At 41.9% G+C, this 9,883-nt stretch overlaps 2 protein-coding genes across 2 annotated transcripts; both read right to left on the minus strand.

Annotated features, from left to right (window-relative positions):
• Positions 1–183: 183 nt before the first annotated feature.
• On the minus strand, positions 184–2,014 carry Act87E (Actin 87E). Its single transcript, XM_002056034.4, has 2 exons — positions 1,870–2,014; positions 184–1,649 (listed from the first exon to the last, which is right to left on the minus strand). Exon 2 carries the CDS (start codon positions 1,626–1,628, stop codon positions 498–500), a length of 1,131 nt encoding a protein of 376 aa, XP_002056070.1. The 5' UTR covers positions 1,629–1,649; positions 1,870–2,014; the 3' UTR covers positions 184–497.
• A 2,393-nt stretch (positions 2,015–4,407) lies between these two features.
• Positions 4,408–7,855, minus strand: Ir87a (Ionotropic receptor 87a). Its single transcript, XM_002056035.4, has 3 exons — positions 6,489–7,855; positions 5,841–6,369; positions 4,408–5,021 (listed from the first exon to the last, which is right to left on the minus strand). Exons 1-3 carry the CDS (start codon positions 7,853–7,855, stop codon positions 4,503–4,505), a joined length of 2,415 nt encoding a protein of 804 aa, XP_002056071.2. The 3' UTR covers positions 4,408–4,502.
• Between the last annotated feature and the right edge of the window lie 2,028 nt (positions 7,856–9,883).

Here is a 9,883-nt window from a genome sequence, read left to right on the forward strand (position 1 = left end):
TGTATAGATAGGTACACCTATAGCCAGAGTGTGTGTGTGTGTGTGTGTGTGCAATGTGCACTTGCTGGGCGTGAGCTACACCTAAGCCTTTGGTGGGGATGGGGGTGGGTGTGCGAAATTACCGTAATTTCCTGCGTGTGCTAAAAATAATGCTAAGAAAATTGATAAAAGAAAATCGCCACATACTTTAAAATGGATGCTATTTATTTGTAAGACTGTAAAATTTCGATTGTTTTTATTTTGTTGTTGTTTGTTTTTTCTCAATTTCTCCATTCGTCATCTGCGACACTTCCAATAAATATTAATATAAATATAATACATTCCATTGCTGTCTGATTGGTCGATAAATGGCATCTATGTCCGTCTGGTTTGGCAGGGCAGCAAGAGGTTTTGACTTAAAATTAATCATTATTAAGTTCTAGGCGCCAGGTAAACGACGCCAGTTGTTTGTTGTGTGTGTGTGTGTGCGTTTGCGTTTGCTGTGTGCATGTGTGTGCTTAGAAGCACTTGCGGTGAACAATGCCAGGGCCGGATTCGTCATACTCCTGCTTGGAGATCCACATCTGCTGGAAGGTAGAGAGGGAGGCCAAAATGGAGCCACCGATCCAGACGGAGTATTTGCGCTCAGGTGGTGCAATGATCTTAATCTTAATGGTGGATGGCGCCAGGGCAGTGATTTCCTTTTGCATACGATCGGCAATACCTGGATACATGGTGGTGCCACCGGACATGACAATGTTGGCATACAGATCCTTACGGATATCCACGTCGCACTTCATGATCGAGTTGTAGACGGTCTCATGAATGCCGCAAGATTCCATGCCCAAGAACGATGGCTGGAACAGGGACTCTGGGCAACGGAAGCGCTCATTGCCAATGGTAATGACCTGACCATCAGGCAACTCATAGGACTTCTCCAGCGATGTGGACGCAGCAGCGGTGGCCATCTCCTGCTCAAAGTCCAAGGCAACATAGCACAGCTTCTCCTTGATGTCGCGCACAATTTCACGCTCAGCGGTGGTGGTGAACGAGTAGCCTCTCTCGGTCAAGATCTTCATCAGATAGTCGGTCAAATCACGACCAGCCAAATCCAGACGCAGTATGGCATGGGGCAGGGCATAACCTTCATAGATGGGCACGGTGTGGGAGACACCATCGCCGGAGTCAAGCACAATACCGGTGGTACGACCGGAAGCGTACAGGGAGAGCACAGCCTGGATGGCTACATACATGGCGGGTGCGTTGAATGTTTCAAACATGATCTGAGTCATCTTTTCACGGTTCGCCTTGGGATTGAGTGGGGCCTCAGTGAGCAGCACCGGATGCTCCTCGGGTGCGACACGCAATTCATTGTAGAAAGTGTGATGCCAGATCTTCTCCATGTCATCCCAGTTGGTAATGATGCCATGCTCAATGGGATATTTCAGTGTGAGGATACCTCTCTTGGACTGCGCCTCATCGCCCACATAGGAATCCTTTTGGCCCATGCCCACCATAACGCCCTGATGGCGCGGACGACCTACAATCGATGGGAAGACGGCACGGGGCGCATCATCGCCGGCAAAGCCAGCCTTGCACATACCGGAACCATTGTCCACGACCAATGCAGCAACTTCATCATCACACATCCTGGCGAATGATCTGTTTTACTGCAAGAGACAGCAATTACATACACTTAGATGTTGGTCGGTTATTGGAAATTCGGAACGAGACTTCTCGAGATAACAGTGTAAAATAAACTACAAATAAACAATTTTAATGAACACCAAGATTTTAGGGGAAACAAATGACGAATGAATCCTAAACAAATTCGTTCTGAAATTCACTTTATTTTCATTTTTTTTTTTTTTTTTAGAGACTTCTACTAACCGTTCTGTTAAGAAGGAAAAACTGTAAACTTGTATAGCAACACTTTCGCTGTAGAACTGCGAGTGGCTGCTGGACTGTAATGAGCTAATATTTATACCATTCGGGCGACCCTCAGTCGAGCAGATTTTCCACACAACTACAAAAACAGAGGCACAAATACGCGTACAGAGAAACAGACACGGACACAGACACAGATACAAACAGACATATGCAGCACATGGATGCACATTTTGCTAAAGGGGAAATTTTGAATATCTTTAAAAATAATTTGTTTCTTTCATATTTTTTTCCGAGCGAGCAAAACAGCCGTCGCTGAGCATAGGGTAAACAAAAATTGTTCACACACACATTAGCAATATATGTATACACACACACACACACACACACACAGGCGATCCTCCGTGGAGGCGTCGTAGGCGTTTTTCCTGGTGTGTGTGTGTGTGTCTTTATTTTCTTTTTGTTTTGTCTAATTTTTAATCAACATTTGCACGTTGGTCCAATCCATACATGGGGATGCTTGGAGCACAAACACTTGCTCTCTCGCTCTCTCTCTCTCTCTCTGTCTCTGGGCAAAGAGCGTACTCTTAATTAGAAAAAAAAGACGAATTTTTAAGCAAAACAAAAATTTAAGTATCGAAAATATTCTGTGCTACAATTCGTTGGGCGTGAATGTGGGTGGTGGATGATGGAAGGTAGATGTTGTGGCTGGGATTTGGAGGGGGGGGGGAGGTTTCGGCACCATAAACACAAGTCGAAAATTGTTAATAGATCGCACATTGCATTTATAGATCTTACAAGCTGAAAATTATTGCATTTATAGATCAAACAAGCTGCACATAATCAATTATGTGTAAATGCCTGAGAATTGAGTCAATATTTGGGAAGTTTGTTTCGGCTACTTTTTCGCTTTTGCACAATATCAACTCGAAAGCAATAACAATAAATATTTGTTTGTTGTTTACACAAGAACTTTTGACTAAGTTGTTGTTCTTGTTTTTGATGAAAATAAAAAAAGAATAACAACAATAACAACAAATTTCAAATATCGTGCGCTCTCACGTTTTTGCATAAGATTCTTTGACGCTGACGCGCAGATACGAATGGAAATCTATTTATATGAACAGATTTTGAAAATGTTGCATATATATATATATATATATAATATATATTATATTTGGGTATGTGTTTGGCCAGATAATACAGGTGCAAACACTGTGCGGGGAGTCAACGGCTTGGTAATACCCTATGCTCCATGATATTACCCGATCCTACCCCAATTTATTTTTCTAGTTTTAAATCTGTGATTAAATGCTGCTCGTTTCTTTAACAGGGAATTGATTTATAGGCTATATTAGAAGAGATGATGTTTTGAGTGGGGGACATCTTAAGGTTGAACACAATCGAATCGATGTTATTTTTATTACTTAAATGCTTTATGATTTTATCAGCTGATTTGAACATCATTTTTAATTAGCTATGCATATTTAATAAGCTATAATAGTTTAATTGGCTAATTATACAAATACAGAATTTAATAAAAATATTTTTAACGAATGGGAAACTTGTTCTTTCAGGGTCTTTCTAAAGTTTCGAGCTTTGATATTGGTATTTAGTATATAAATATATCATATATATAAGTGAACTAGTTGATCGGCATACAAGTTCGGTTCATTCTAAATCGAAATAAATAGTATTCAATGAACATGGCGCAAAACTCATTCAGTCAAGCGGATCGCTTGGCTGTTTGGCTCTATACACAAGCAGCTGATTGAATTGTGTTGGCCAGCAACAACAAAAATATGCCAATTTGATGATACCACAACAAATGTGTTAGTCTAAAAATATGTTTGTTATAAAAAATTATGAACATATATATATATATATCGAGATATATGTGTATTATATTTGTGTACGGCCGCAGCCGGCGCAGTAGGCCACCACCTTTTAAGGATGCGCCAGCGCAAAGGAGGTGACGACGACCAAGCACAGTGGGGCAATCTGTTGATCTGTTGATAAAAATAAATAAATGCTTGCCAATGAATAAAAATTATTTGGAATATGTTAGAATAAACAACAATATCTGTTTACGATTTACTTCATATTTATGCAATTTTAATCATTAATATAAATTATATATAAACAATATTTTTGAAGTTTTTAAAATATTGGCAATATTATATTTAATAGAATTTTGAAATCGCATATCAACAAATTAAGACTTGCCCAAATGATATTTGGCATTATATTAAAAAATACATTCCAAGTCTTTGAAATTTATGGCTTACTCAAAAGTATGCATATTCGAAACTGTTTGCCATTTGTTTCGGCCATGTGCCCCTTATTTTACGCTTAAAAGCCACTGTGGAACGTCGACAACTTCTGGGATTATGACAAGCAGCCGCAACGGCAACGCTGCCGTGCATTCCACGGCAGAATGCAGCTCTGTATTTTTAAATTGAATAATGTGCCAAGAAAATATGAAATATATATAAGTACATATAAGTACTATATATATATATATATAAATTTGTGAAAGAATTTTTGCAATTTGTATATTTTAATCCGCAGCGTTTTCCCTTGTCAACGCATCCACTTGGCGTGGATGCGTAATACGCCAAACAGAAGCACGTCGCCTACGTCCTGCCGTAAGTCAATCGGCGGTGCAGGCAGCGCAGTAGCCGGAGGCGCGTGTGCCACCTAACCACCAGGTAGTAGACCAGGCACTCCAGGACAAAGACGCCGCTGGCCAGCAGCAACAGTAGACTGGCAAAGAGAAAGGCACCCTGAAAGGCGGCAAGTGTCAGCGCCTTGAAGGCGTCCTCCTGCACGCGTGCGATCTTCTCCTGTATCATGCGCACCATGTCCAGGTCCCGTGCCCACTTCTGCATATGACCCGACTCGATAACGTGCTGTATCACCGCATTGATGTGGTGCAGCAAATGAAATTTCTTGGGCAGCAGCATGGCCACTGGGTACACATACAAGGATTCCCGGCGATCGAAACAGTAGAGCCGATTCCGTTGTATGTGGGCATTGTAGAACGCGTGCTGCCGGGACACAACCACGGCGATGTGCTCGTTGTCGGCAGCGTAGTTGAGGCACTCCACAATGTTGTAGCAGATCTGGAACTTTTCGCGTATGTACTTGAAGGTCTACAAGATATAGCGAGAATGACAGAGAGAGAGAGAGAGATAAAGAGAGAGAAATATATACAATATATATTTAAATAAAACTGTTTGTCCTGGCTGACTAACTGACTGACCGATTGGTAATCATGAGATCAGAGAGAGAGAGAGAGAGAGAGAGAGAGAGGGAGACCGAGAGAGAGATTGAGAGAGAGAGAGAGAAAGTGAAGAGTTGGAGAAACAGAATGAGCGGGAGATATGGAGAGAGCAATGGAAGGGAAGAGAGAGGAAGAGAGACTAGAGACAGTTATAAAAGAGGGAAGCAAAACAGAGAGAAGAAGACCAGAAAGAGAGAGAAATAAAGGAAGCCAGAAAGAGACAGGGAATAAAAGAGATAAACAGAGAAAGAGCGGCGAAGAAAAACAGAGAGAGAGAGGTAGACAGAGAAGAAGGTAAGGTAACGATTGCCTAAAATCATGGAAATTGTACACAGAGTATATCAAATGCTCCCGCCAAAAAAGCTCGACTAGCAAATACCCTTCAGGAAGGTGTCCAAAACATAAACGAAAAAACTCATATATACACTATATGAGGTAAAATGCAACATTTGACATCTGTAGCTCTTAATATCTTTGAGATACGCTCAATGAACATGACTTCTAAATCGATTTGTAGAAGCTCTGAAAATTGTCTAAATTTTGGTCTCTAGCTCTTAGAGTTCCCGAGCTTGAAGCATTCATATAATGGAGCTGACAGATGCCCTTTCTAGCAATTTTGATTTCACATTGGGGAAGGGAACAGGGTCTCAAAAATTCAACGATTGATTATAAAAAATTTGTCACTCACCTCGCCCTCCTTGTTCAGATGCCGCACATTTTCGGAACTGACCATAATGGTCATGCGTTTGCCATAGATCTCTTCCAGTTCGCTTATTTGAGTCTGTGTAGTTGGGGTTGTGAGTGTGCTTATCAAGAAACTCTGATAGGTGTTGCTAAAGAAGAAGGCCAAAATGAAGGCAGTGAAGAAGACCAATCGCAGCGCCAACGACAAGGTTCGGGTATTCACATTAGTAGCCTGGGTTAGCAGTATGCCCAGCATGCGCAGGCAGATGGTCAGATAGTTGTGCTGACTATTGAGTTTAAGAGCGGAAACATGCTGTGCCACCAGCACAGCTAAAGAGCTGACAATGATGAACAGCAGCAGCAAGAGCCAAGCACTGGTATCAAAGCTGGCCAGAAAATTGAATAAACTGTGCTCGCGCTTCGCCTTGGCCACGCACCAGGTGAGCTCGTCCTGATGGTACGATGTGGAGCTGGATACAAACTGGCTAATGCTGGGATCCTCATCGATGCCGCCGACAATCATTTCGATTTGACTACGAAAAAGAGTACTAAGCTAAATGCAATATCATATTTTAAATTAACATGCTGAAGGCATGAGTGTGGTGGTAATCAGTTCGGATTGATAGCAATGATTGAAGCTGGCTTCACTTACCCCTCAATCAGCTGCTGGAAAAGATGAAACACATTGGTGCTCTTCGTCTTGAAATCGATGCTCATGTGCAGTCGCTGGGCTATGGTCTGCACCAGCTGATACTCAATGCCAGTCAGCTTGGTGAAACCCAAGGTTTCATCAGTTTCATGGGTGCCGGGATTGCCATTCTCAATGGTATAGTCTTCCACATCAATGCCTTCATCGTAGCTGATCTCGGTTACATTAGCTGAAGCAGCCTCCTCGTAATATGCCATCTCCGGCGCATTGGTTTCCGCAATGGTGAATATGTAGGGCTCCCAAGGACCCCGGTAGGCAGCTCTAATGGGACAACCGCTCAGATCCCTTGGAAACTTATCCTCAAAGCGGGCGCGCAAATATTCCTCGACTGTTGTCTCGGGCTGACTGGCATTTCTGGGCGCTGATCCATTAACGTTGTCCCTCTCAGTGCTATTTTCCATTATCGATGACTCGATGAATGCCTCAGCGGCAGCATATGATTGCGAATAGGAGCGTTCTATTGCATTGAATCCCTCTTGTTCAGCTTCGGTTGTTGCAGTATCGTTTACATCGTCTGTTGGCATTTCTTCATCACTTTGATTTTCATCATTCTCCTCCTCGAGGCTTGTCTCCTCTTCGTCATAGTCGGCACTGTCGTTGTCAGATTCTTCCGCATCCACATAGCTGCAGGCATCCAAGAGATCTATGGCAATCACACGATTGCCACAGTTATTATCCGGATGATATGGAAATACCGTCTTGCCATAGTAGAAGCTATTCTCTTCGCTCTGGCCGAACACATTCACATTGTAGAGGTTGTTGCTCATAAAGGTCAAAAGTATCTCAACCATCAGGTCGGTCATCTCCTCATCTGTGTCCTCTATAGATGCCAAATAGACCACAAACTGTGCCAAAGGATTCCAGTTGAGCATGCGCCGCCAATAGCCGAATGTCTCCTCCAGATCCTCATCGTCCAGATCCTGCACAATGAGAAAATAACATTGCGGCTTCTCCTGCATAGCCTGCATATTGGAATTGGAGATTTGTTTCTGCTGCGGGCTTGTTACCAGTATGCTCCACGTGTAACTCTGGTGCAGATCAAAGGCCCGTATCAGCTGCTCTAGCACATCGGGAGTGTTCTGTGTTACACTCACGCAGAGCACGGCGCCGGACAACGCATCGCCGGAATTGAAATATTTTTGTAGCAGCGCCAAGCTGCATGCCGCCTGAGACTTGTCCTCGCTGGCCACCTGCATCAAATTGAGCCCAAATCCTTGCGCTACAGCTCTGCGCACTTGCAGCTGCAGCAGCAGCAGCAGAGCCACACAAATGTGGCCAGCAATTGAATATCGTAATTGTGGCGTTGACATGCGAGCGACAACTGACTGCGACACGTCCCGAGTGGGGCTCGCTGCCTTGCGACATACTCTAAGTCTCAAGGGAGCCTCGGGCCTGCCCATAGTTATTATTAACCAATTACCTATGCTAATTTTCAATTCATGAGCTGGCCCACGGCAACAGTCTGCCCAGCCAAGATCATGATTACCTCTGCTGTTTGCTTAGTTATGGAGCTGCTTAGATTAGTGGCTTGCCGGAGCCCTGCTGCTCCACAAAGATAAGAGTCTGTCGCATAAATCAACAAACACCACAGTGTACGATATTATTCCTGCCACACCCGGACTTTTACGTTCACTGGCTGGCATAGAAAATGTGCGTAAAAGAAACTGGATATTCTACTACACATAAATGAAAAAGTGCCAAAAAAATATATAAAATTGCGTGCGCCAAAAAACGACATGAAGTCTGACTAGGCAGTATTCAGCATTCATATTCACAAAATTTATGTACTTATTGCGACATGTCGCATAAGAAATGGGTTTTTATGCAAGTGCGTACAAAACGAGAAGTCATTCACGAGCCACGAGTGCACGACTAGCAGTTACCCTATATGGACACATGCAGAAAACTATACAACATTTTCATTTGACTTTTAATTTCACCGGGCATGTATACAAATGATTTTTAGTGAACATAAACCTTTTCTCTCGATCATTTTCGGTTTTTATTCTCTTATTCTCTGCTAGGAGACAGCGTTAAGGTCTGATTTGCTCTAGTATATATTATGTCACTCTGCACGAAACGTTTCACGGGCAAGGCCGGGCAATACCTGCTATTTATAGTTTTATATGACATATTTACATGCACATACAAGCCTTATACGACAGTCTCTAATACTTAAGCTCATTAAAGATGCATCTAAGACAGTTAATACTCATCAGTCATATATCTTTCTTATAGATCCGCAGCCGCCATGAACGGGTATTACATATAGACTAACATGATTGTGCTTGTGCTTTATAAACCAGTCCAGGATATGCTCGTATATACGGGTCATATGTACACTAGTTGCTCAAACAAACTTTTGATATCACGAGGGAAGGGAAGTTTATCTGAATGATAATAATAAAATTGAATTCAACTGCACTCGTTTTTAAATTGCATTTGTTATGGTGCTACGCACAATTTAAATTAATTGTCAACAGATAAAACTTAATGTCAAATTTACAATTCGCATTTTCGTCGATGGTAAAAGTGCAGCCGGTTTGCAATGAGCTACAAAATATGTTAAATATTGTGCATACACACTAACCGTAAGGGTATACACATTGCCGCAATCCCTTTGTACAAATGGCAACTGGAGCTCTATTCAATTCCGGGCTTATTATGCTGTCATCAAGCCTTTTATGCCATGGCAAATTTAACATAAAAACTGATATGATAAACAAAAAAAAAATGTGTATATGGATATAAAAAAAAAAAGGAAATGACTTTCACTTTGTGTGGGTTGATGCGCAAACTAATATATTACAAACGTGTTATCTGATATAACTTCATAAAATTTTATTACTTATTTTGTATTTTTAAATATTAATTTAATTTTTTTTTAAGTGTTTCTTTAGTGTGTTCGGGCTTCTGTGCTGGCTTAAGCGTTTGACATTCAATAGAAAAATGCAACTTGCATATCCACTTCACTTTGCACCACCATGCACACCTCCTGGTGTGTGGGCTAGCAGCGTCAGTGGTGCTGTGGCTTTGCCGTGGTGCTGGCCTTCACTCAAGAGAATAGAAATATAAATATATACGTTGGTTGGTCTATGCTCTGATTTATGGCTGTCAGAAGGAGTGCATACAATGGCAAACTGACCGCAGCTAAAAAAAAAGAAGAAAGACAAAAATATAAGACTCGAATAAGACTCGTATTGTATTCATATTGAAAAACCATGGCTCGTTGGTTACTCGAGGTATATATCAAGGTATATATATATATATATATATATAAATATATATGTGCTATCGATAATCTGGGCTGGCTTGTACGGGAAATGAGCTGAAACTGA

The sequence above is a fragment of the Drosophila virilis genome, chromosome 2 (assembly GCF_030788295.1).
Source record: "Drosophila virilis strain 15010-1051.87 chromosome 2, Dvir_AGI_RSII-ME, whole genome shotgun sequence".
NCBI classification, from domain to species: Eukaryota; Metazoa; Arthropoda; class Insecta; order Diptera; family Drosophilidae; genus Drosophila; species Drosophila virilis.

Coding starts and splice junctions, on each gene's coding strand:
- Act87E (XM_002056034.4), bottom strand. CDS start 1,628: ATGTGTGATGATGAAGTTGCTGCATTGGTCGTGGACAATGGTTCCGGT.
- Ir87a (XM_002056035.4), bottom strand. CDS start 7,855: ATGTCAACGCCACAATTACGATATTCAATTGCTGGCCACATTTGTGTG. Junction 6,370..6,488: donor TTCCAGCAGCTGATTGAGGG/GTAAGTGAAGCC, acceptor TCTTTTTCGTAG/TCAAATCGAAATGATTGTCG. Junction 5,022..5,840: donor ATCTGAACAAGGAGGGCGAG/GTGAGTGACAAA, acceptor TATATCTTGTAG/ACCTTCAAGTACATACGCGA.